This window comes from Pseudorasbora parva, chromosome 2, assembly GCF_024679245.1.
Source record: "Pseudorasbora parva isolate DD20220531a chromosome 2, ASM2467924v1, whole genome shotgun sequence".
Classification (NCBI taxonomy): domain Eukaryota; kingdom Metazoa; phylum Chordata; class Actinopteri; order Cypriniformes; family Gobionidae; genus Pseudorasbora; species Pseudorasbora parva.
Window position 1 is genome coordinate 44,773,101 of NC_090173.1, and position 27,913 is coordinate 44,801,013.

General features: G+C 38.9%; 2 protein-coding genes across 2 annotated transcripts in view; one reads left to right on the forward strand and one right to left on the reverse strand.

The window, feature by feature from the left end:
* Window positions 1-27,913, reverse strand: part of col5a3a (collagen, type V, alpha 3a) — a 172,109-nt gene that overhangs the window by 81,799 nt on the left and 62,397 nt on the right. The window lies entirely within an intron of this gene.
* rdh8a (retinol dehydrogenase 8a) lies at window positions 13,393-27,636 on the forward strand. Its single transcript, XM_067429006.1, has 6 exons — window positions 13,393-13,714; window positions 20,257-20,418; window positions 23,376-23,555; window positions 23,747-23,840; window positions 26,481-26,664; window positions 26,792-27,636. Exons 1-6 carry the CDS (start codon window positions 13,606-13,608, stop codon window positions 27,017-27,019), a joined length of 957 nt encoding a protein of 318 aa, XP_067285107.1. The 5' UTR covers window positions 13,393-13,605; the 3' UTR covers window positions 27,020-27,636.

Consider the following 27,913-nt stretch of genomic DNA (forward strand, 5'->3'; position numbering starts at 1 on the left):
GCGACACAATCTGTCTGAGTGTGAGCATCTTGAACTTGAGCTTGGCCACTGAGCGATTTAATAGACGCAGATCTAATATCGGGCGTAAGCCCCCATCCTTCTTTGGCACGATGAAGTAACGGCTGTAAAACCCAGACTCCCTGCCGGGAGGAGGAACCCTTTCTATAGCCCCCTTTTGCAGGAGTGTCTCTACTTCCTGTGCCATTCCCAGAGCCTGCTCCGGGCCCACCTCTGTAGCCTTTTGAATTGAATGGCGTACCCCCTTTCGATTATCTGCAGGACCCAACGAGATATGTTTGATAGACGTTTCCACTCGTCTAGAAAATCTACTAAGGGAACCAGCCTCTCGAGGCTGGCCTCTGGTGTATTTTGAGCAACAAGCACAGTGCCCTGAAGCGGCGGACCGGCAGGGAACAACTGACTTGACTGCTCGGGGGCCCCCCGAGGGGGGCGCGGACCGACCTCGGGTGGCCCGCGGAGCGGGACTGCGCCCCGGCATTGCGCCGGGGTTGGCAGCGCGGCCCCCAGAGGGTGCCGCAGGGAAACGGGTACCGTTGGCAGGGGTAAACACCGTTTCCCTATGGGGGGAACCACCCTCAGCATCCTGACGCTTCTGGCGTCAGGAACGCTTCAACGAGGCCTTCTTGGCGATCAGGACTGTCCTCAGATCAGCCCTGCCCCTCGAAGGCCTCGTCTGAGAGCGCCGCCCCTCGTCCCCGCGCTGAGGGGGAGTTCGGGTGGTGACGCTCTGCTTCTGCTTAGCCCTGTGCGAGGCGCTCGTACTCGGTTTGGGCTGCTTGATGTCAGCAGCAGCCCCAGGGACCTGGACCCGGAGAGGGAGGAACTGCTTCAGCGCCGCAGCTTGCTTTTTCGACTCCTGGAACCTCTCGGTGACAGTGTGAACTGCGTCACCGAAGAGGCCTCCAGGAGAAAGCGGCGCGTCAAGCAGAAAAGCTTTCTCCCTCTCCTTGATGTCTGTGGGGTTTAACCAAAGATGCCTCTCCGTGGCCACCAAGGCTGCCATAGAGCGGCCAACACATCTGGCCGTCTCCTTGGTGGCCCGGAGAGCTAAATCAGCGGATGATCGCAATTCAGTCACAATATCTCCCCCCACGACATCACTATTGTCCAGGTCCCTCAGCAGGTCAGCCTAATATGCCTGCACGATCGTGCACCGGCGACTCTCTCGGGGGGGAAGAAACCGCCATGCGTGCTTCCATGCCCCGAGAAGAGCCGCTGGACGGTGCAGGTGAGGGCAGAGATAAGGCAGCGCCCGTCTCTAACCCCTCTGCAACGTCCAATTGTGATCCCCACGACTGCAGCCTCCGCTCCGCCTCGGCGGCAGCGGGACCAGAGCCGCGGGGAACACGAGCCGAGGCACCCTCCTCGAAGAGTGCCCGGCGGGAGCGCAGCGTTCTCAACGGTAACTTTTCGCAATGCTCACAAGCAGCCCCCTCGAGGGCTGCCTGGGCATGCTGCGCTCCCAAGCAGGCAACACAGAGAGAGTGTGTATCCCCACCCGTGATGTAGCGTGGGCAGGGATGAACACACTTCCTGAAATTACCGCTCTCACTCGCCATTTCTATCTATTTATTTTCTCTTTGTTTTGTTAATATATATGAAATATTTAACAAAAAGGGTGGAAAAACTCTTCAATAGACAGACAAAAAACCAAATAGACCGACAGGTTCACACAGATCGCTTGCTGAAGGCACAGAAGCTAGTTCCTGTTTGTTTTCACAGACGTTTTATAGCTTCCGGTCGATGACATCATCACGCCGACGATCGATCGATCTTCCGATGGAATGGTTCTACAGGCGCTTCACGTCGCATTAACGCAGAGGCGTTCTCACAGCGTTTCGACGCAGCTCGAGTTCCCCGAAAGGGAACCAAGCATTTCTCAGAAAAATAAAAAGATTTAAGCCTACCTTTCACAGACTAAGCCTAACCTCAGACAACAGTATAAAAAAAAAAGCCATGACACCTTTAGGTCCTACTTAAGTGGGACTCTGAAGTTCAGTTAAATAAATTTAGTGTCAATTTGAACAATAGTAATACGTACTAATTTAATTGTAAATAAGCAATTAAGTCAAATCAAATCACCTTTATTTATATAGAGCTTTTTACAAGTCCAATTATTTCAAAGCAGCATCACAATGTTAACGGGAAGATAATGCAACAGAATTTGATTCGGCTGTACAGCCGCTCTGGTGAAAACGGTGATGTTATCAGCTCATTTCAATTATCATAAAGTGTTAATGCAGGCAAATGAGTAATATAGTTGAATATTTAGTGTCCCCAACTGAGCAAGCCAAAAGCAAAAGGCGACGGTGGCAAGGAACCAAAACTCCTTCAGGGCCAGAATGGAGAAAAAAAACCTTGGTAGAAACCAGGCTCAATCGGGGTGCCAGTTTACCTCTGGCGGACGAACAAACAGTGTATGATTATATTAATGGCAACCTTGCAGGTCTTAAGTCAAATTAGGTGAATAGATATTTGTAAGATTATTCGAAAGATTGGAGTCGTCATGCAGGAGACAGGACAGATTGAGTGTCTGAAACATTCAGTTTGCACTTGTTATTTCCATAACAAATATTATTAAAATGTGTGTTTGAGCTTACAACTTCACAATCCATATTACAAGCATGGAAACGTGTGGTTTAGAAAAAACAGCACTATCTCATATTGATTTCTCATCCAATCACAAAAGTGCAGATTTGACAAGCTAGTTCACTGAGGGCAGAGCTGTCAGCGGGTCTGAAGTGAGCTGTAGATGAATGACAGATTTTCTGTAAACTCACACTGTTGCATAACTGCTTTATATGCATGAGGGGAGGAAAAATCAATAAGATGGAGCTAGCTAAGAGAAGTGCTCCTGCTACAATTAGCTCCATATTTCAAGCATTGACCAATGATTTAAAGACTGACATTGCCACACGTAGTAATATATGATTCACAGCAGATTCCCTCCACCAAATCAGATTAAATCACAAATAAATGTTCATATTTGTAAGATGCTGTCATCTTATATTTCACAGCTACCTGACATACTTGATTCTGATTGGTCAATTTAGGCATTCTGCAAAATTTTAAACTGTATGGTAAACATTCTTCTCATATGATAAAATTGACATTTCATCTATTTATTTGATGGGCAGCCTCTGCTTTCCATTGGGGGACGAATAATTCAATAATGACCAGCTTACTGTACTTTATCTCTTTATTATTTGAATGATAGCCTATCATGATGTAATCTATTTTAAAAGAGCCAATCAATGTCCTTCTAATGTCCTGGGTAAATTCCCACACAGACCTTCTCACGCTCATTCGTCAAGTGTCTGAGAGAAAAATTTCACAGCTATTGAGGGGGTCATCTTTAGGATGAAGTGTGTGTGTGGGGGGGGGGGTAGTGTCTAGACTGGACTCTGCGAAGGAAACTCTACATAGGTGTAGCTTTGATGCGAATACTATAAATGGCTTGCAAGGCCTGAAAACACCTGAAATTGCACTAATAAACATCTTTGATTTCATTAGTTTCATTTTCCTACACTTCAAGCACCCAAAGCCCGAAGATGTACAATTATAAACTACTCAATGCAGGGGGAAAAACAGTCACAGTAATTGCATTGACCTCATAAAAGCACTTAATACCTATTAAAGAAGAATAAATCATGACATTCTAAAGGAAGAGGAGGACCAGGTTTCCTGTAATGAGAAACAACACCTTCTTAATGTGGAAAATCCCTGCTGTAATAACACAACAGATTCACATGTTTTTCCACCTCCGTTTCGGTCCGGATTGCTGCGTTTGAGGGTGGAGTTCTCAGTGTGGTGTTTATTTTGGATAATTACCACTGTGATGGTGCCTAAAATAATTAGCATGCAGGATCAATTTTTTTAATTAGCCGCTAAATCAATGTACAAGACTAGACTCGAATGCAGTGTTGTCTTTCGTCTCGCGCTTCGTATCTCCTCGTCTGTCTGGTCACTTCCTACAACTTTCTATTCTCATTCTTTCTTCTGTCCCTCTCTGTGAGCTTGCCTCCCTTTATTTAAAAGGCACATATTCTTTTTCTTTCTCGTCGTCCTTCCCTTTTCTTCCCTCTGCTTTTGTGAAGTTTGCATTCCACACCTCCTCAGCAGACAGCAAACAAAAGAGCAGAAAGCACTACTCTTGACCTGAAGCAAACATTCTTGTGAATGCCTCTCTAACATGCCCAGAGAGAATGATCCTGGCGTCCTGTGTGCTTTTATATACTGTGGACGCATAAGAACTATTTCTCACTCTAAGAATAATTAATTGGTTAAAAAAAACAGTTGTTAAAACTGTTAGTATTCTTATTAGTATGGGCAGTCATGACCTCATGAATAGAGAGTCAGACTTGTAACCCAAAAGGTGGAGGGAACAATTCTCAGAACAGGCAGGAAAATGTAGGTGGGGAAGTGAATGATCGAATCTCTTTCACCCTCAATACCCACAACTGAGGTACCCTTAACACCCAATCGAACGGCTGCCCACTGCTCCAGGTGTGTGTGTCCAAGGTTTACAGTGTGTGTTTTCACTACTTATTGCTTCCAATGTGTGTGTGTGCACTAACTTGGATAGTTTAAATGCAGAGGACAATTTCTGAGTGTGGGAGTGTGTGTGTTTTTTTAAAGTACATTAAAACATTGCATTGCTCTATAAAAAGTAACCACATGTGTTAGTTACCTTCTATTAAAAGTAATGTTTATACTACTTTTGCATATATTTTATCACCTGGACTTTCTTGTTTTTGTTTTTTTTTTATAACAAAAAAAGTAATATTTTTGGCAAATGTAAAAGTTTGACACAAAAAAAAGACCTTTTAGAGACCTTTGGAATATTTTGATATATGGTATAGTTTTATTTTATTTTATTTTTAAAACATTTTTAACCTCTCTAAATTTGATTTAATTTTGCTAAATTAAAGCTTTGTCACTTATAGGTCTTTTTAAGTGAGCCAGGAATGAATCTTCTTCACTGGTGAGAGTCCATCCTCGCCGACAGAGCAAATATAGTCATAGTTATAAAAAGTCAAAGGTCATGTCCAAATGCTGTAACAACAAAGCAAAAGCAAAAAATTCTGCATAAATTCTGCATGTAGAGAGAATCTGACGTGGACACACAGTGAGAAAGAAATATGCACAAAAAAGTAGACAGAAATAAAGTGTCTATGGTGGCGGAGGCCTGTACTGCTGCTTATTTATTCAACACACTCTCCTTTTCTCTTGATCCTTCTCTAAACCTGTGTAAGATGCCAGAGTGATTGCTTAGAGGCTAAAATTCCCTAAAACACACACACACACACACACACACACACCTGTCTCCTAAAGCCAATGTAAGACACAACAGGAAACCTCATACACAGCCATCCTCTCATCCATCCATTTCCCTTAAAATGTACACTGGAAAAAGTAATTGTTGAATCTACTAAAGAAAAACTTGTAAAATTACACATATAAATAAAATGTAATACCAATTAATGATCTTTTAACAATTTATTGCTAACGCTTCTGACATATTTTAATTGTGTTGATATAATGCCTCTATATTTGTGACAATATCCAATAATTGACCATGCTTGAGTCACCCACAGACTTCAATATTCAGCATGCAAAACACAACAATGGTAGCCTTTTTTTTTTTACACTTAATAAAACCATTACAAGTTCATTTGTTGTCATTATTGGGGTTATACTGACAAAAGACAGCAGATAAAATGGTAAAATAAAACCAAAAATAATAAAACGGAGTTACGATTGCCCTGTGATTAATTTATTCATGCCGCAATGCATTCTGGGAGTACACTTCCTCAGCTCACAGATAGAATTATGCCGACTTGAATGGTTTAAGTAAGAACAACTTGATGCAATTAAGCTTACTTAACTGAGTGTTAAGTTCAGCTTACTTGAGAATTTTAAGGCAATCAGTTTCCACACATTCTTCTAGTAAAATGAACAAGCAGACATTAAAAGAACTAGTTAAAAGAACTATTTTGTTTGAGTTCTGCTTACAAACCCCAACTTATATAAGTTGGCTGAACTTTTGAAATCGAGTTACTTGTACTCAAGTTTTATGGTAACCTCTACAAATACACAAGTTAACTCTACAAAGTAGCAGTAAGTAGTATTAAGTCAAAAATGATGACTTAATTTGCTTGAAATTTTTGAGGCAATCAGTTTCCACAGCTTTTCTAAGTAAAGTCAACTTATTACTTTTTACAGTGTAGATGCAACTGGTTAAATCTGAGCATGAAGAATTTAACAGCTAAATTCACGAAAACAATTAAAGGAGTGATGAATTGAGAAATCAACTTTCCCTTGAGCTTTTGATATGCTAATATAAGAAAATCCTGTAAGTTTCAGAGCTGAAATCATCGTTGTTAGAAAAGCTTTTATAGACACCAGGCCCAGAAAACGATTGTGTGCTTCATCCTTACGTCATCGCGCGACAAACCGCCTCTACAGAACGTCTAATTCAGTAGCCCCGCCCACCAACTGATGGAGCTGATCGGCTTGTGCTAGCCAACAACAATAAACATACCGAGGAAGATAGGAAGATATTGCGCTATTCCTGGTTGTGGAAGAACACAGTCGCTGCATAAGCTTCCTTCTGATCCTAATGTTAGGAATGTGTGGTTGAACTTTATTTTTAATGAAGTTCCAGCTCACGTGGGGAAGACATGTTCACTTCAGTTCACTGCGGAATCGTTTGTAAACAAATCTCAGGTCGATGCTGGATTTGGATCCGACAGGAATGGTGCAACACACTGATGTGAGTAAAACGTGTTTTTTTATATGTAATAGTATTGCATTGTTATAGGTCGTTTTGATCTATGACCCATGTTAATCAATGAGTGCATTCACACCGGGAGCAAGAGCGTCGCGTGAGTAGCAGTGAAGCGGGGGTTTCCGTGGTGAGCCTATTTTCACCTAGTAACCCCCCCCAAAACACACACACACACACACACACACACACACATAGACCAATATAACCCAATGTTGATGGGTTTGTATAAACCTGTGTAGTGTTGGATATCCAGTTGGATGTACCCTGATTGATGGAGTGTGTAGCTTTTCCTTTTTTAAACAACCATAGGAATACACATCTTGTCTTCCATATTCCAGGATGATAATATCAAGATTTGTCAGGCTCAAACTGAAAGAATGGTTGGAGGGAGCAAGAAGAATCATTTAAGAAATGAAAAACTACACATTCCATCAATTAGAGTTAGAAGAAATGTTGCCAAACAAATAACATGCTAGAGACATAATAATCACTGCATTAATGATCCAATCATTGACTCCAGGCATTTGCCTTTTGTTTTGGGACAGGGCTGCACGCACACACGCACACACGCGCACGCGCAAACACACGCACAGTTATTTATTTAAAAAAATTGCTTTTGTTTTAACATTTTAAGTTTATTTGAATTTGAATGGCTTTTGCCATTTTAGCTTAAATTATATTTAATTTCAGTGTTAGTTCTGGTCATTTTTGTTCATTAACTTAAACTCCTGTGACAGTGTCCCGTCATAATAAAAGTCCCGATGATCGCAGGCTGTGTTGCTCAACAATTGCTCCAGCGGCCGTGGTCAGCTCCTTAACACTCTGTCCTGCTCTGTTTCATACTACAGTATTGTTAATAATCGCATCGAGTCTCATCGAGTCCTATACAATTATTTTCCTCTGGCTGTGAGGTGAAGACCACATGTCCCAAGATACTGCGCTCAAACTTGGCGTCATCAAACTACGCCTTTGTTTTGAATAGACACCCTCTAGTGGACAAAAAAAATGACAGAGTGCAGCTTTAATAGTTTAGTTAACAATAACATCACTGTTAAACTGTCAAAAGTAAATCAATATTAGAATATTGCTAACTATCCAATGTAGGACAATCAGATGTGAACAGTATTGAAGTACATTTACTTTCCAAGTCATTTTGTTTTTCAAGTATGTGTACTTTATCAAGCCTGATCTCACGAAAATGCGTATAAATAGTAGGAGTGTGCAATCTCGTGGACTGTATACGTCAAAATGGGTTTTGGCGTGCATATGGTATGCTGTTTTTCGTGTAAATATGATACGCAATTTATGCCGTATTATACGTACGAACCCACCACCCCACCACCCCCATCCTACCCAAGAGCGTGTCATATGCACGGCATAAAGTGCGTATCATATGCACACCATAAAGTGTGTAGCATATGCACGCCAAAACACTTTTTGTCGTATATTCCACGAGATTGCACACTCGTACTAGCCTGACAAGCCAGACCCACATCGAGATGTTTGGTCTGGAAACTCACCAATGTGAGTACCGCCGCTGGCCGTCTTGATGCCCTACGCATCATAACGTTATGATGCCCGCTGGTGTCGCGTTCACGTATTTGTTGACAGGGGGAGAGAGCGCGCTTTAACAACAGAAAGCGGCACTTTTTAATGCACGGTCTGATGATCATGCGCTGCTTTAAATTCAAATCTAGTGTAATTAGCGCTGTTCTTATATCAGTCACACGGTAGCCTAACTTAACACATATAGACATACAGAGAAAATTAAGAGAAAATAAAAATGAAGCAGCCGGCCCAATTTATGAGCGGACAGAGTGGCCCACCGGGAATTCTCCCGATTCTCCCGATGGCTACACCGATTTCTAGGCTACACTTGTACTATTGATACACATTACCATGTGATCATGTTGACTTTATCAGTTTTCTTTTTTGGAAAACTTTTACTTCACAGCATTCCAAAACATAATATTGTACTTTTTACTGCAATACATTTCATATTGAATATCATTTAATACTTAATTTTAGTATTTTAGTAAAATGGTATACTTTTACTCAAGTAAAAGTAATTTAAAGTTGTACTTGAGTAAGTTAAGTAAAAAAAAAAAAAGTACTACATTTTTAATGTAATTAAGTATTAAAGGTAAGAAAACAGCTTTTATTTGTGAAATGTAGTGCAGTGAAAAGTATGACATTATATATTGTGCTTTGGAATGTAGTGAAGTAAAAGTTTTCCAAAGAAAAACACTGATAAAGTATACTTAAAAATGTACTTAAGTCGAAAGTAAAGATACTCCACTACTGTCCGCCTCTGTGGACAAATCATAACAGACTTTGCTACAGTAGATGCGGTGTGGTCCAAAATATGAATTCTGATCCATTTCTCCTTTCGCTGAACCTCTCCATTCTCTTTTGTCATGACCATGTGGGTTTTGTGGCTGTATTCTGACTGCAGGGCTAAACTTGTGTCCAGTGTGTAACTCCATCAGTATAGGACAAGGGTGGAACCTAAGAGGGATAGAGCAGGTCAGGAATCCATGCTGGGGAAACTATGCCCTCTGGAAGAAACTTTAAAAGGCCTGACAGAAATCAATAACTACAAACAGAGAGGCCTGTGGCGAATCAGATCATTCTGTAAACAAACCAAGCTTCCACAAAGCAGATATGCAAAACATCAAACTCGATCCTCTCCATCAACCCATGCTGATCTGTTATGCTAAGTGTCATAGTTATAAACTGCAGAATGGGGCTCTCTCTGCTTTCACCTTTTCAAGCCCTGTCTGTGTGACTCGTTCAAGCTAAGAACTGTACTTTTTGAAATGTAAAACTTTGTTTGCTAGTCTTAATTCTTCAGCTACAAACCTTGCAGCTGTGGTCACAACATGCCCAAACATGTGTGACCTCTGCATTAGCCCTCTTTGTTCTTATTATATGCACTTTGACACCTCTCAGTAATGTTTAAAATTCAACTCAACCCACGTCTAACATCTAATGCCCTTGCCAAAGAAATACTATAATAGCAGTTTTCAGACAAGGACATTTTCACCTGTGACATGTAATCATTGTGTTAAAGACATTAAAGCTTAAAGTTTAACATTTCCTTTTTTTGTGACTGGATGAGATGGTGTCCTTTTCACTTATTACAGCAGATTTTTCTATTTAGCATTGATGGGTGAACTTCTGAGGAGGTCATGACCCTGTTTCTAAAGGATAGCATAACCCTTGTGGATAAAGTAGTACACTTGATCATACTTTCAGAAATACATTTATAAATAATAAACTTCAAAAGAATATAAATAAAGGGATAGTTTTTCAGAATCCGTTATTTTGTAAAAAGTTGTGGCTAATCCAAGCTTTATAATGGCAGGTTTTTGAAGTCCGTAAAAATACATCTGGCCATCAAATAACCTGCTTCACATGGCTCTGGGTGCTTAACAAATGCATTCTAAAGCAAATCGATGTGTTTGTGTGAGAAAAATATTAATATTTAAAACTTTTTAAAGCTACACTGTGTAACTTTTTTAGTTTATTCTTAGCTTAAAAACACTTAGTTCTTTCAAAAATATATGTGCTCATTTATGTATATTTACTTCTTTCGAGTAATAAAGTATTCTCGTAAGTTTATAATATGCCATTGAAAATACATACGGGTGAGGGGTTTGAATGCTGGACGCCATGTTGCCCCCCCCAATCTTGAAAGTACATTAGCCAAAGAGGGACATACCCATAAATTCAAGCTTCGCTTTTCACGTTTTAACACTCGATGGCAGTCATGAACGAGGTCGAACTGGAAGCCATGTTAATCTTGGACTAAATCGGCCACCGTAGAAGTTAAAACGAAATCGGAATTGAGAGGAAGTAGAAACTAATGTTCACTGGATGGTCATATACCTTTTCACCGCTAGATGGGGAAAAAATCACACAGTGTAGCTTTAAAGCAAAGTTCTGGCCGTTCACCTTCCGTGGAAAAGTGTTGAAAGTGCCTTCTCAGAGTTCAAGATGCGTACGCGACGTCTGACGAGTGTAACTGGTCGCATAAGCCTTTGAACTGCAGTGGCACTTTCAACACTTTTTCCATAAACTGAATATGGAAGGTGATCGACCGAAACTTTACTTTATAAAGCTTTAAATATGGATATTTTTCTTACACAAACACATCAATTCACTTCAGAAGACATTTATTAACCTCCTGGAGCCATGTGGAGCACGTTATTCGATGGACAGATGCATTTTTATGAACTTCAAAAATGGAGCAACAATCACTGCTATTATAAGAGCCAAGACTTTTAGAATATAACTCAGATTTTATTCATCTGAAAGAAGAATGACATATATACCTAGGAAGACTTGAGGGTGGGTAATTCATGGGCTAATTTTCATTTTTGGGTGAACTGTCCTTTAAAAGGACTATTTGTAGAATTTAGAAACCCTCCTTATTAGCGACACCGGTGGGCTTTAAAGGGATAGGTCACCCTAAAATGAGTCCGGTCTGAATTCGAAGTGCGGATCGATGCGCACTGTGACGGCTGATATTGCCCACAACCCATTGCAGGTTGGGTGAAGGTTTGATTAGAACTACAAATGCGGATAAAAAGCGTTAAAAAACTACAAACATGACGGATGTGCGAGTCTGACGGTTAAGTAGAGAAGTTTAGATAAAGGGGTTTGAGTGACCAACTATCAGTATTTAACCTGACAAAAATATATTTATTAATCAGTGTTGTCCACATTATATTTCACCAGCAGCAGCATTGTGAACTTTTGTAATGACACGTTTGGCCATTAACTTTTTAAAGCATCATTACATTTAAACTGCAAACAGTCTCTGCATTAAAACTGATTTGAACTGTGTGTTTGACAGAGCAGTGAAAATGGTGATGGGATGCACGTAACTAAGCGACAGAGTCCATTATAGATGACGAAGTATGTTCCGAAGCCTGCATGCTTTTCTGCTACACACTCAAAAGTATGCACTTTTTCTTCACAAAAAGAGTACATACTTTTAGGACATGGTATAAGTAGGCCAATTGGGACGTAGCATATGACTGAGGGCGAGCGAGAGCCGTGAGAGAGCAACGCCAGGCCAGTGAGTGATTGGATGATGAGCGTCAGCTGCGCCTCACACCGATCTCGGATCTCTCACGGAGAAGTGACGGGAACATAAAAGAAGGAGCGATAGGACGAGAGAGGAACCGACATGGAGTTTACATTGTGTGTTATTTATGTTTTGTTATGTGTGTGCTCGGCAGTCGTCCGTAAGGAACAAATAACTGTGTTCCTGTGGTACCAAAACCCGGGAGGAAGGAGGGACATGCTGTCGGAGAGCCCCCGCTGCTGAGGAGGAACGCGGTGCTGAGGAGGTCGGGCAGCGCGGAAGAGAGAAGACCGCGAGCGATGGAAGACCCGGTGGAACGGAAGGCTCGCTGCCGTACCCCTAGGTCGAGGCTGGTGGAGATTGCCGTCCTTATTTTTATGGAATATTCCATACAAATAACACTTGTCAAGTCTAAAATCTCCACAGACAATATTGGGACCAGAATATTACAAAGACATGGGGTGACTGCATGGGCTCTTTTGACTTTAGCCAGTAAACCTCTAAACATCTACAGCTACAACAACCCAGAACCCCCTATTCCAAATGCCCCACAACACTCTAGTAACCATACAGAACACATCCACAAAAGCATAGCAACTCCTTGACAACCACCCAGAGCATCTTTGCAATATAGTGGTACGTTTTACATTTTCTAGCTTATCTAAAAATCGAATCTCCTGACAAAATTCTTAATATTATGGTGGCATGGTCACTAGGCCTACATGATGACATTGAATTGTATTAAAAATGTATTTTCTTTCTTTTTTTCTTTCTTTACTATGTTCACAAGTTGTGGCATCATTTCTATCATGGCCAACAATTTCTGTAAAACCTATCATTAGTTATTAAAGCTGCATGTGTTGTATTAAACCAGCTGGTGGCAGCACAGACTAATGCAATTCCTAAGCAGCTTTACTCAAGGTAAATGTGTGGAAAATGCATTATGGTCATATTGTCACTATTGGATATTATTAAAATGAAAATGAAACTAAAAACTAAACAGTCGCCATATGTATCAAAATTGACCACTAGAGAGCAATATAAAATGCTTGAATAATCACAAATATTATCAGCAATGATAGGCTACCATTGACAAGTTGAGGATGGCAAGGCAAAACCAAACTCACTTTAAGTATTACCATAAATAATAAACCAAAAGAAGTGTGCGTGCGTGTGTGTGTGTGTTTGTAATAGGCTATAATATAATTGGCTATATATGATATATAAGAATATAATATAATAGCCTATAGCCTAATATAATTAGTTTTGTTGTTCAATCACTGCCTTATTTATTTGAAAATCATACCCTCACTGAACTGACATATCTGAAGGCTGACATTTAAATGTAATAATATTAAACTGAATTAAACTTGTTTACTTGTAAGTTGTAATGGATTGTTGGTTGGCTTTATTTATTTATTTTTCGCCTTAGACCCTCGTCCCCTCCCCAAACACACACACACACACACACACCTCTCCCCTTTGTACCCACAGCTCGCAATGCATTTCTCTGCGTTAATCTGTTTGTTTTTCTAAGCAGTACAGTAAACTCTGATGCGCGTTCGTTTAACTAATCGATTCTGTCAGCCATGTGACTGCATAACCCGCTCACATGAGCGCCGAGTTGCATTATCCGCTTTAAGTTTTTTTTTTTAAAGTCCTCTGATCCAGCTCGCAACTGAGACTGACAGGAGTTGCCATGGCGAGTGGCGGCGAGCAGAAAGTGGTGCTGATCACCGGCTGCTCCTCTGGGATCGGACTGCGGATCGCCGTGCTGCTGGCCAGAGACGAGCAGAAGCGTTACCATGGTAAACGGGCTCATTTGCGTTATAATTCCTTCAGCGATACGTCCAGAACGTTTTGGTTATAGTTTAGAAAATACTTCAGAAGTTGTAGATATTAGAAGTTTACGCGCTTTAAGTCGATAGCCTAAATGTGTTATTTTGTAATGCCGCTGTTGTTGTTTTTATTATTATTATTACATAACGCGGTGCACATTTACGCATTAGTTTGTCTCTTCATCCGAAAAGCAAGATTTGATTAGACATTCACTTTTCTCTAGTTGAACCCAAAGGCTCTTTATTATCATGTGAAAGCGCAGTTTCCAGGGTTCGGCTCCGCCAGGATACCGCTTGCCAGGCGGAGATCATAAAGAGACTGCCAGTTCTCTTTCAAGTGACTTCTCCAGTACAAAGCTCCCTTTATGGCTGTGAATTGTAGACCGCTGCCCTGGTTTAGTGCCGTGTCTAATGCACCCATAGTTCACACAGTGGAATGAGTGTTGGGAGAGGGACAAAGTTGGAGACCTGTACAAGTTGAGGGCTCTAAAGCGAGGGTCGTCTGAAGACTTCATCTGCACTCTGAGCAGGGGAAAACCATTGGACATTTGTTATCAGCTACACCCAGAGACTCATTAATGTCAATCAAATGGTTTGCAACCTTTTTCAGATCCCATTGGTGGACTGAGAAATGAAGCCTGGCCTATTAACATGTGCACATTCAAGAGATAGCCTATACTAGTTCACCCAAAAATGAAAATTCTCATTTAGGCCTACTCACGCTAAAGTTGTTCCACAACTGTATGCATTTCTTCTGCTTATAACAAAATATATTTTGAAGAATGTTGGTAACCAAACAATGTGTGGTCTTCGTTGACTTCCATTGTATTTGTTTCCCATTCTATGGAAGTCATCAACTTTTTGGTTACCCATATTCTTTAAAATTCAAGTTCTGAGAAGAAAGAAACTCTCAGGTTTGGAACTTGAGCATGAGTAAATGACAGAAGTTTCATTTCTGGGTGAACTATTCATTAAATGTATTTATATACTTCGTTATGATGCTAACTGTAAACGTATTGATGAGTCATTTACTTTAAAATTTAATTGGGGGGGGGGGGGGCTATATATTTTTATTTGTGATTTAAACACATTTTAAATACACTGCCTGGCCCCCAAAAATGGCTGTTTGGACTTAATTAAACAGGCAAATGCTTAAGAGTCAATGATTGGATCATTACTGCAGTGATTATTATTTTTCTAGCATGCTGTTTGGGTACAATTCTTCTAACCCTAATTGATGGAGTATGTAGCTTTTCATTTATTAAACATCCATGTAGGAAGACACGTCATGGCCAGATTCTAGGATGACAATATCAAGATTCATCAGGCAAATTCATTTTCAAACATAAATTGGCACCTCAGAGTTAGGGCTGCGCGATAATGGTTAATTTTTTATATATATATATATATATATATATATATATATATATATATATATATATATATATATATATATATATATATATATATATATAGATAGAGAGAGAGAGAGAGAGAGAGAGAGAGAGAGAGAGAGAGAGAGAGAGAGAGAGAGAGAGAGAGAGAGATGAAAAAGCCTGTTAGCCTGTAGTTTCATCAGTACACTTCAACTATGAAAGAAAATCACATTGTCTGATTTTTAAAGATTTTATTTGCTAATTATGGTGGAAAATAAGTATTTGGTCAGTAAAAAGTTAAACTCAATACTTTGTTGTATACCCTTTGTTGGCAATGACAGAGAGCAAATGTTTTCTGTAAGTCCCCACAAGCTTTTTATACACTGTTGCTGGTAGTTTGGCCCATTCCTCCATGCAGATCTCCTCTAGAACAGTGATGTTTTGGGACTGTCGCTGGTCAACATGGATTTTCAACTCCCTCCAAAGATGTTCTATGGGGTTGAGATCTGGAGACTGGCAAGGCCACTCCAGGGCCTTGAAATGGTTCTTACGAAGCCACTCCTTCGTTGCCCGGGTGGTGTGTTTGGGATCATTGTCATGCTGAAAGACCCAGTCATGTTTCATCTTCAATGCCCTTGCTGATGGAAGGAGTTTTTTTCTCAAAATCTCACAATACATGGCCCCATTCATTCTTTCCTTTACACAGATCAGTCGTCCTGGTCCCTTTGCAGAAAAACAGCCACAAAGCATGATTTTTCACCCCCATGCCTCACACTAGGTATGGTGTTCTTTGGAGTTTTTACCAAAAGTTATATTTTTGTCTCATATGACCATATGGCATTCTCCCAATCCTCTTCTGGATCATCCAAATGCTCTCTAGCAATCTTCAGACGGGCCTGGACGTACTGGCTTAAGCAGGGGGACACATCTGGCACTACAGCACTACAGGATTTGAGTCCCTGACGGCGTAGTGTGTTACTGATGGTAGCCTTTGTTACTTTAGTCTCTGCTCTTTGAAGGTAATTCACTAGGTACCCCTGTGTGGTTCTGGGATTTTTGCTCATCATCCTTGTGAACATTTTGACCCCATGGGGTGAGATCTTGCATGGAGCCCTAGATCGAGGGAGCTTGTCAGTGGTCTTGTATGTCTTCCATTTTCAAATAATTGCTCCCACAGTTGATTTCCTCACACCAAGCTGTTTACCTATTGCAGAGTTAGTCTTCCCAGCCTGGTGCAGGTCTACCCTTTTGTTTCTGTTGTCCTTTAACTGCTCTTTGGTCTTGGCCATAGTGGAGAAAAAGAAATCTTGTTTTTTTGCAGGTGACCAAATACTTATTTTCCATTTAATTTGCAAATAAAATCTTTAAAAATCAAAATGTGATTTTCTGGATGTTTTTTCTCATTCTTTCTCTATATATAATAATATACATAAGAAATGTAGGGACATTCTAAAATGCTAAATGTTAAAAACGCTTAACGTGGCTTAATGCACGTGACAGTGATATTAAAAGGCCAATCTCTGCGAACATAACAATAAACCATACTGTAACATTAAACTGTGTTCAGTATGCACCTTCGCAACCTATAAGGAAGGGATCCGTGTTGAAATTCATCGCTAAATGTTTGATCATGGCAGATTTAGTCACACAAATAGTGGCTTGTAAAGAAACAAAGACTGGCTGTATAACACTTTCATTGAAGCAGAATTTCGCAGTGGAGATCGCTAAACTCCAGCGCATATGTTTATTTTCAGATCATCAGATCTCCTTCCTCATTCAGAGGTAGCGCGTGCACAGAGTTGCCAGATTGCACAAATTAAGTAAATCACCGGGAAAGTATATCCTTTTAAAGGAAAATCTCTATTTGGGGGATTTAAACTCTTTGTATCTGGCAACCACAAGCATGGCTCGTTATCCCAAAGAAAAACACATTAGGATAAATAATGAGCAGGCAAATATTGTAACGATTATGTGAAATCAATCTAGATTAGCAGATATCTTTATCACGATTAAAATATGATTAATCGTGCAGCCCTACTCTGAGTCCAGACCTTTAATTCACTGAAAGTCTTTGGAGTGTGCTGAATGAGACTTTAGAGTGCTGGACTCTTGCAATACAAGATCTTGACCGAAAATTGATGCACCTCTTGATAGAAATAAATGTCGCAATGTTCAAAATTTTAGCCTGATGCATTTACTAGCAGTGCAGCCTGCAATCAGCAAATTGAATTGCACAGAAGATGAAATGCAATATTTTTGACGAAGGTTACTAGCAGCAAGGGCATTACGTCAGCATAATTTTTGGGAGATCGTAGTGACCAGACATTTTACTCACAATCTTTGGCTACGACACTTCAGAATGTCAGAGGCCACATTTGAAATGTTATGCAACATTTTTGACACCATCAACAGAAACAGCCAATTAGTCATGTGGGTCTGAATTTATTTTGCAAATGCATTTCCATCTCCCATTATTTGCATTAGCTCTTTTTCAAGTCAAAAATAAAAATCTCCAGCCAGCGTAAAAACTGTTTTTGCAAATTAAGGGATGTGTATAAACACATCACACAGTTAGCTAACAATTGATTAATGAATAATGTATTAATAAACAATGTATTAATTTAAACAGTGTATCACTTTAAGGCAGAAACAATGAACCTGAACTAATGAATTCATGGTTGTTTAAGAAATGAAAAGCTACACTCCATCAATCAGGGTTAGAAGAACTGTTGCCAAACATATAACATGCTAGAAACATCATAATCACTGCAATATTGATCCAATCATTGACTCTAAAGCATTTGCATATATAAATACAAATAGTGGCTTTTTTTGGGGGGGGGGGGGGCGGTATCGCTACAGACCCCTTGTTTTACTACTCTGAAGGGATGCTGTTAAGGAAGCTGAAATGGAGAAGTCATCTTTTCAATGAATTTCATTTTAACTTTGTTCCCATTTTAAGAGCATTGCAACAGTGGATTTTTCAGGACAAAAAAAAATGTTATTCCTTTTCATTGGTTCTGGATATAATGAGGAGCAGTGATATATGCCAACTTCAAAGAAGCCAAAAAAAGAATCCAATTTTAATTGAGAGGGGCTCATTCAAGAATGTTAAATCTGCCTCAAGACTTAAAACAACAGCTTTAACAATGAGGCGGTTGTTCTCACAAACACATTTATGTTGTGGCCTAGTTTGGCCTCACAGGCCTTTTGTGTCGTAAGAATTAAGTTGCCCTCTTATCGAGTACAGCTTAGGCTTTATAGATATATATATACACTAGTTAAATCTAGTTAAGACAGGAATGCAGATTTCTCAGCTGCTGCGTGTCTCCATCATCACCTTACAGTTGCATTATGGTCTCCGCATGTTCCCTGGCACTTTTCAACAGCAGCTGGGCTGTGACTGATCATGGATGCCGTCTGTTGACAGACTGCAATAATTTGCTGAATTAATGACGCTCAAGCTATGGAGGCTCCTCGGTCTCATCTCTAAATCAGACAGGATTTGATCAGCAAATCAAACCTCAATACTGTAAAAAAAATAAAAAAATAAAAAATAATCCAGTCTCCCTGATTGAAAATTTTCAAGTGACTGATCATATCTACATTTTTCAGTTGGCCGAATTGAAATTCTGAATTAAATTGCATCAATTCACAAAATTTCAATTCGGCCAACTGAAAAATGTAGATATGACCAGTCACTTGAAAAAATTAATTGGAGACTTTTTTTTTTTACAGTGGTGTGTAAGTGCCACAGAGAAAGAGACATCTAAATAATATGTCATTGTCAAAGACAAAAAGTAAGCCTATGATCACAAGCCTATCGTGTACTTATTTATTAGACACTTCTGTTTGACTTACAAATGAGAAATAAGACAAAATAATTCATAAGGAGCTAGGAAGTAGCATGACAAGCGTTGTAATAGAAAGCTAGATGAGAAGAACAAGCTTGAAAAGAGAAATATAAAATATAGAAATGAATAATAATTAAATATATACACTGCCATTTAATTAAAAGTTTAGGGTCATTATTTTTAAACATTTTTGATAGAAGTCTCTTATGCTCATAATTTTTTTTAGATCAAAAATACAGTAAAACAGTACTATTGAAATACTATTATTTCAATTTAAACCAACTGTTTTCTATGATTCTATAATTTAAAATGTAATTTATTCATGTGACGCAACGCTGTATTCTCAGCATCATAACTCTAGTCTTCAGTGTCACATGATCCTTCACAAATCATTCTGATATGAAAGCATTTTGCTCAAAAGAACAGAATTTCTTTGAAATATAATTTTTGTAACAATGTAAATGTCTTGTATACTGTCATTTTTGTTCAATTTAATTCATCCGTGCTGAATAAAAGTATCAATTTCTATAATAAATCATACTGACCAATTCAAACATTTGAATGGTAGTTTTTTTTATAAATAAATATAGAGAGTTAGTGCATTAAAGAGATGCAGTTTAAAAAAACAAATATTTCTTGACATTTGCAAAAACCTGCTTAGGAAGACTCCACCCATGATGAAAATGTGGTGTGTGTGTGTGTGTGTGTGTGTGTGTGTGTGTGTGTGTGTGTGTGTGTGTGTGTGTGTGTGTGTGTGTGTGTGTGTGTGTGTGTGTGTGTGTGTGTGTGTGTGTGTGTGTGTGTGTGTGTGTGTGTGATCAGCACAGCTGATCACTGACATCACACATGGACTGTATTTTTGATGTTTTCATAAGGATAAATCTCCAAATGCAACAACACAAATTACAGATGTAATGAAAAATGTTGAGCAAGCTTATTATTAAATCTGGGATGGGCGCTTGATTTAGGTCAGTGTCCCTCATGTGTTCAAAGTGCAAAGTGCATTACAATGTTAATCTCTTCAGCTTATCTTTCAGCCACAGTTTAATTAAGCAACACATACCACTGATTACACTCAGTATTTTGTTTGGGTCAGTAATGTTAGTGTGAAAACATCAACAAAAGGCCATATTCAATCAAACTACAATCTCCTGCACTGACTTCAGGACAGAGCATCTAAAACCTCTCAGTGGGACCTTTTGTAGATATTAGGCTTGCGCTTTTCTGTATTTCCTGATGATTTGTTGATAACATGTTATTCTCTCTCTCACTTATCTTGAAGTTATTGCCACTATGAGAAACCTGAAAAAGAAGGACCAGCTGGTGGAAGCAGCGGGCGATGCGTACGGCAAGACCTTGACACTGCTGGCATTGGATGTGTGTAGTGATGACTCAGTCAGGCAGTGCATTGACAGTGTAAAGGACCGCCACATCGACATCCTCAGTGAGTGCAGGATGCCTTTGACCCTTATTGGCTTTGTTCACACTGCAGGGGAAATCAGATTTTTTTTTACATGGGCTATTCAAACCGCAAGTTGAGGCAAGATTTGGAGAATCAGATTTGGACTTTTGAAAAGAGCGAAAAGCATGTGCAAGTTAGCAAACCAGCTGTCCTTGGCTTGCTAACATAAAACTGTTTGCTAAGGGAAACGTTTAACATGCCTTGTGGACTTTTACGTCCTAAATGTTCCCATAAAGATATTTTCCTGTGTAAAAGAACTAGGCTACACTTTAGCACACTTTTAAAATGAGTGGAAATAATATACTGTAAAACAATATACTTAAATATAGAAACTGAAAGTAATAATTTCAGGCACATGATAATTGCAATTATATGAAAATGTGTTATCATTTTGTCTGAACTTTACTTTGCTTTTTTACTTACTAATTTATATTTCTGTTGTCTTTGAAATATGGTTAAAGTGCATTTCTGAATGTCCAAGCAAGCAGTAACCTAATATATTTTTATGTGATTTCTATTTAACCACTTAAACTCCGAGGACCCTGTATAGGGACGGGAATGACATCGTCATGTATTCAATTATACATGTCTGTGAAGGAGCTATGGTGTCATATGTGGTACCATTTGAAAGCTTAGAGTCTCTACTGGAGATATGCATCCCTTTGGCATTTGTTTTACACAAAGTAATGCATTTACACTAAATTACTCTGGTGCCATTTCCGCCTGGATTTGGCCTACCCAAATTGAAAAGCCTCCCATACACACATACAGTGGTCTAGGTTCAAAATGTTGGTGTCATTTTACAGGACACCCTTTAAAGTTACATAAAACACTGCTAAAAGGGATAAACATGTAAGCATATGTTGTCTAAGATGTTATAACCCTCCCCCCCAATTTAGGCACTAGGATTTTTTTATATAAATTAATTTTTGAAAGTGTGTAACTCAGGCCCTGTGTGCTCTAGGACCCTGCAGACAGTTTGGGCTGTTTCCAGAATATATAATTAATTTAATGACACTGGAATATTGCATTTATATCACTAGTGGTGGGAGGGGGGGTCATCCCTTCAGACCCATTTGAATAAATCTGGCATACAACATGACACAAACAAACTTCTTTTTTCCACTATTTTCTGGAATTTAGTGGAAACAGCCCAAATTGTCTGCAGGAACCTGGGGCACACAGGAATTTGTAAAAAAATAAATTTTAAAAAAGCGCCTACTTTTTGGGGGATTTATTACAGCTTAGACAACCTATACTTACATGTTTATCACTTTAGCAGTGTTTTATGTAACTTCAAAGGGTTTCCTATTAAATGACACATTTTGAACTTAGACCACTGCATGTGTGTATGGGAAGCTTTTCAATTTGGGTAGCCAAATCCAGGCGGAAATCCCAAAAAAATGGTCTTGGAGTTTTAAGTATTAACCTTATATAATGTATTTAACTATATTTGTAATTACACATTTGTAATAATCAATTGCATTATATTACAATATATAGACTTTAAAAGTAATGTTGAATAACACACTACAGTTAAAATTATAATCAAGTACTTTACATGTGCTTTTGTATGTTACAAAATAACACAAAATGCTAAATAAGTGTACTGAGCATGACAAACGATATTTTATACATAATAGGGGTGTAACGATTCGTTTTAACAACGATTCGATTCGGTTGAAATAAAACAGTCACACTGATTTAAATTTTTGGCTAAAAAGATACTGAATTGATGTCAAGTCACTGAATCGTTTCGGATCATATCGTTCTAAATTAACCAATATCCTCCTTAAATAGTATCGACAACTTCAAATCGCGATACGAATCAAATCGTTGTTAAACGAATCGTTACACCCCTAATACATAATGATTTAAATTATATTTAAAGTAACATTTAAAGGGATAGTTCACCCAAAAATAAAAATTCTCATATTTTACTGACCCTCAAGTCATCTTAGGTGTATATGACATTATTCTTTCAGACGAATATAATCAGAGTTATATTATGTCCTGGCTCTTCCAAGCTTTATAATGTCAGTGAATGGCAGCCCAAAATGTGAAGCCCAAAAAAGTGCATCCATTCATTATAAAAGTAATCCATACGTCTCCGGGGGGTTAATAAAAGGTTAATAAAAGCCTTCTAAAGTGAATCGACTGTTTTTTGTACAAAAAATATCCATATTTAACATATTATAAAGAAAAATATCTAGCTTCCAGTGGACTGCCTTCATTATTTAACCTATGAAGAAAGAGCAGTACCTCTCGCTTTTATAAATCCTTACGGGACGTCCAACATCATTGATGTGCCAGTTACTCTTTTTTTGTAAGATGAATATGGACGGTGGCCTGTCGGAAGCTATATATTTTACTTTATAACATGTTAAATACTGATATTTTTCTCACAAAAAACAATCAATTCACTTCTTTATTAACCCCCTGGAGCAGTGTGGATTACTTTTATAATGGATGGATGCACTTTTTTGTGCTTCAAATTTTGGACTGCCATTATAAAACTTGGATGGCATGATATATATATACTTTTAAGATTTGACGTACACTACAAATTCACATTCAATGTGCACTTCTTTTTCACAAGGGTTCACTACCTGTTGTTCTTCTTGACAAAACACCTGCTGTATTAATGTGTCACATGACTATGCGTCGAACACAACACATGCATCAAATCCTATTTTACTGTTCAGACTGAGACGCATTAACTTTAATAGGATTTGGTGTAGGCTTGGATTGGCGTTGTACAAATTGAACAGATTTTTTCCTGCCTGTTTGAACATTTCAGCAGAGACCAAGTAGATACTACAGAAACTATAATAAGCATGTGTTGAATGATAAGTGCTGGTCACAATAAATCAATATTATAGCGCCTCAGGGAAACTGTGAAGTCCATAACCAGCCATGTTTCCTGTCTGATTTTACAGTTAATAATGCAGGCGTGGGTTTGCTGGGCCCTGTGGAGAGCATCAGTATGGATGAGATGAAGAAAGTGTTCGAGACCAACTTCTTCGGGACTGTGCGCATGATAAAAGAGGTCATGCCAGACATGAAGAAGAGGCGAGCCGGCCACATTATCGTCATGAGCAGCGTAATGGGCCTGCAGGGTACGACAGACACACCAGAGGCCTTACTGAATGCTTGACAGTCAGATGAACAATAGAGGCATTCAGAGTTATGAACTTGGCTGTAGAGCATTATGACAGCCAGAAATGCCACACATGGTTTAAGCCACATTGGAAGGGCAGCAGAACAATGACATTATCACTGAATATATCTCTATTGAACTCATCTGCAGGTGTGGTGTTCAATGATGTCTACACGGCCTCTAAGTTCGCCATAGAGGGCTTCTGTGAGAGTTTGGCTGTGCAGCTGCTGAAGTTCGATGTGAAGTAAGTCATCTGAAGGGCCTATTGATGCTGAGTCTGAATTCTTTCTGCATATATGACGAAAACAAAAGACTTTAGATATACAAAGACAATGCACTCATATTACTATGAATGGGAGACATATAGTGCCGCCTTCTAAGTAAAAGAGCTCATCAGCAATTGGTAAAGTCATTGCATCGGCTGCTTTTAGAAGCTCCAGTTGCATTATGAACAGTCAGTGTTCTGAGACGCGCGCTTATATGCTAGTTCACACTCCAACAACAGACGCAAGCCAACACTGACAGTCACCAGATTACAGCACGTCACTTCTCAGAAATCCGATTCAGCATGTTCAATCGGTGACAAAAAGCCGCGACAGATGCCAACAGCCCAGTACAGTGTGAACTGGCCTTATGAATGTATAGTCACATTGGCTGGTCCAACCTGAACATTTTTGTTTTTTTTGTCATGAGTTTGAGTGTTCAGAAGCACTGTTGTCATATTGCTGATTTCAAAGATGAAATTGAATCGCAAGCTTAATGAATAGCTTTGGGGAATTTGATGTTTCCCCATTTAAAGAGATAGGAGCTGCACTTGTATGACTGAAATAGCTGCCCCAGAGGCATTTCAAAGATGGCTGCCTTGTGAAATGACTTGCTTTAAAGCAGTGATAAGGAACCTATGGCTCGTGAGCAACCCCTGGCCAGGTCTCTCACCCTTTAACAACAAATGATCGATAAAATAAATTATACACAATTACAATTCCCAATTGCAGCCAAATGATCGATTAAAAAAAATATATACACAATTACAATACCCAATAGAAGCCAATTACAATTCCCTTGTTGTACAGCCTACCAAATTTAAAGGAACTGTATGTTAGAAATGTATTTCAATTAATCATAAAATTGCCCTGATATGTCACTAGACATTAAGAAATCATGTTAATTTCAAATACTCATATCACTGACAACAGTAGTCCGGCCAGGATATTGTCATTTAAAAGTTGTTGTTGCTGCCCTCAACTGATGTTGATGTTAACATGTTGTGTTTTGGCCTGAAGCTCCACCCTCCACCTATCGACCAATCACAAAGTCAGTAGTGTTTGGGCATCTGGGTTGCCAGATCTGCTCTAGTTACCACAGCTGCAGATACAAACGCTCCTGCTGGATCCTGCAGCCAATCTGGCAACCTCGAGTCAGGGAGAGGGGGGAGAGGTGGACACCGCTCTAAAGTCATTTGAAAGTGATTGCAGTACCAGTTTTGGCCATAATCTTACATACGCTTCCTTTAATGAAAAGTTGTACCGACCATACATGTTCGGTGCTGTTCGTGAGTGTCACAGATTCATGCAGCTGCAGAATGTTTAAGGTAACCGAAAACCCTTTTTAGAACAACTGTAAAATGTAAAAGTAGGCTATATAAACGTTAACAAAGGCCTATCCTTTTATTGAAACTAGTGCTTTGCTGTCCAAAGAGACATTTCAAAACATTTCACCCGGTGGTATTTTCTATTTTGCAGCAGAGACCCTTGTGATCGTATGTGTCGTATTTATGGTACTCTGTGCAGATTTCAGTTGATAAAAATAAATATTATTTTTTAAGCGTAATAAGTCGCAAAAGACAACATTACTGATAGGATTCTGTGCCTGTGCTCCGAACACGGACAAGCATAGTAGCCTCTGTCTTCATTTGTATGGCTAAACAACCAAAAACACATTAAAATGCCATATCGGGTATTAATTCTGCACAATTAATTCCATATTGCAACTTATTTATTGTTTGCTGCATATTTGATGTTTTTAGTTATGGACCTAATTACTACTGTTGACATTTTATTGGTAAAAAGCATGTTTTTTAATCATAATCATTTAAAATATTTTTTACTGTGGCTCTTTTGGAAAAATGCATTAACCAGAAATGAATAAATGGCTTGTTGGTCAAAAAAGGTTCCAGTTCTCTGTCTTAAAAGGATAGTTCACCCAACATGGAAATTTGCAGTTTATTTACACACCATCCAAGATGTAGATGTCCTTTTTTCTTCAGTAGAAATGTTAAGATTTTTAGATAAAAACGTGGTCCTTGGCGATCCATATAATGCAAGTCAATGACTCCTGTCACTTTAAGAGTAAAAAACATAAACACAAAACAAAATGAATTACCAAGGACCCTGGATTCAGTTAAAATCTTCTTTACATTCCTACTGAAAAAAAGAAAGAAATTACAGGCCTGACGGTCTGTAAATTAACAGCAAATTTTCATTTTTGGGTGAACTATCCCTTTAAAAGGACTTTTGTTTAAACCCATAACAAAGAGTGTTCATTTAATATATCAACTCTTTCAGTTTCTGTTAATAATATGTTTTGAATCAAGCAGCTTTGTTATAATTGCAGCAGAAATACTGGAAATATCTATATGGAAAGGAATTTGAACATTGTGGTCAGCAGGGCACTTTATTCGCAAAATTATGGCGTTATTCTAGAAAAAGGCCAATTATGAGATTTATTTTCAATATTTTATTTATTTATCTATTTATTTACTTACTTACGTGGCACTATATACCTGTTGTACTCATCAGACTTCTTATAGTCCATCTTTTAGACATGAAAGAGTTCTTCAGTCACTTCAGGTCTAATGTACTGTAACATTTCCTCTATACTCCAGACTGTCTCTGATTGAGCCAGGCCCAGTGCATACAGAATTTGAAACAAAGATGATGGAAGAAGTGGCCAAAATGGAATATCCTGGAGCAGACGCAGACACAGTCAGATACTTCAAGGATGTATACATTCCATCTTCCATAGATATCTTTGAGGCACTGGGACAAACCCCCGAGGACATCGCTAAAGTATGTGCCACGGTTTGACTGAAAACTATAAACCCTATGAATTCATTGCATTGAAATAAACTGCAAACTCTATATTGCTTATATAATTTGGCTTACACTCTTTTAAACCATGAATCTTTTGTTTCAGTGCACCAAGAAAGTGATTGAATCCAGCCGTCCTCGATTCCGAAATCTGACCAACAGCCTCTACACGCCCATCGTGGCCATGAAATACGCGGATGAGACCGGAGGACTTTCAGTGCACACCTTCTACAACCTGCTCTTTAACTTTGGCTCGCTTATGCACATTACCATGAGCATCCTCAAATGCCTGACATGCAACTGTCTGCGCAGACGCACCATTTCTCCCGACTGAAGAGGGCAGCAGTGAGACACACACTCACGGTTCCCTCAGTTTACAGCAGAATAGGACACAACTCAATGCAACAAACAGGAGAATACAATACCTCAAAGGAGTAATTTACATTAAAACACATTATAAAAAGAGGCAGATTTGGATTTTCAGTCCCCCCCAAAAAAACACGTACAAGTATTATTGTATTATTGCTAACACCTCTTTTCTTCTGAACAAATCAGATACTGTCAAAGCAGATAACGTTTTAAAAGAGTAGGGTGGTTAAGTTATTCCGTGATTGTGAATTATTGTCTGTACGAAAAAGAAAAATTGCTACATGGAATCAAACAGTAAACCACAACAGACCAGTCTGCTTATGAAGTTCATAATCAAGTGAAAAATAATCACATAGCTGCCTTTATTTATACTAATGGCGTACATGGAAATGTCTTCGATGTTTTATCCGTTTAAAATCTATTCCTCTCCTTTTATAAGCTAAGTTCATGTTTTTATTTGACTTAACTTGAACATTTAGGCGGTCTTAAAGCTTTATTTAAAGATTATGATTTTAAACCTAAAAAACAATGTAATGTGATCATTTTGCTCAAGCCTGGAATCATATTAAAGTGTAGTTTTCATTTGTTGCATGTCTTTATTGTTCAGATTGCTACATGTGTTGCTTTTTCTCATGCCACATTTACTTTCCTTAGAGGCTGCCATTTTATTTAGAAAAAAAACTAAACACTGAATGCATCACTCAACAGAGTTATATTAAAAAATATATAATTGATCTTTTAAGCTTTATAAAGGCAGTGAATTGCAGTCCTGATTTGGAAGTCCAAAAAAAGTGCATACATCCATCATAAAAGTAATCCATACGACTCCAGGGGGTTAATAAAGTGAAAAAGTTCCTTC

What these genes read in the sequence shown, in the direction of transcription:
- rdh8a (XM_067429006.1), top strand. Translation starts at nt 13,606, where the DNA reads ATGGCGAGTGGCGGCGAGCAGAAAGTGGTGCTGATCACCGGCTGCTCC. An exon ending in CCGCCACATCGACATCCTCA is followed by an intron (nt 20,419 to 23,375) that starts GTGAGTGCAGGA and finishes CTGATTTTACAG; the next exon opens with TTAATAATGCAGGCGTGGGT. An exon ending in CTGCTGAAGTTCGATGTGAA is followed by an intron (nt 23,841 to 26,480) that starts GTAAGTCATCTG and finishes TCTATACTCCAG; the next exon opens with ACTGTCTCTGATTGAGCCAG.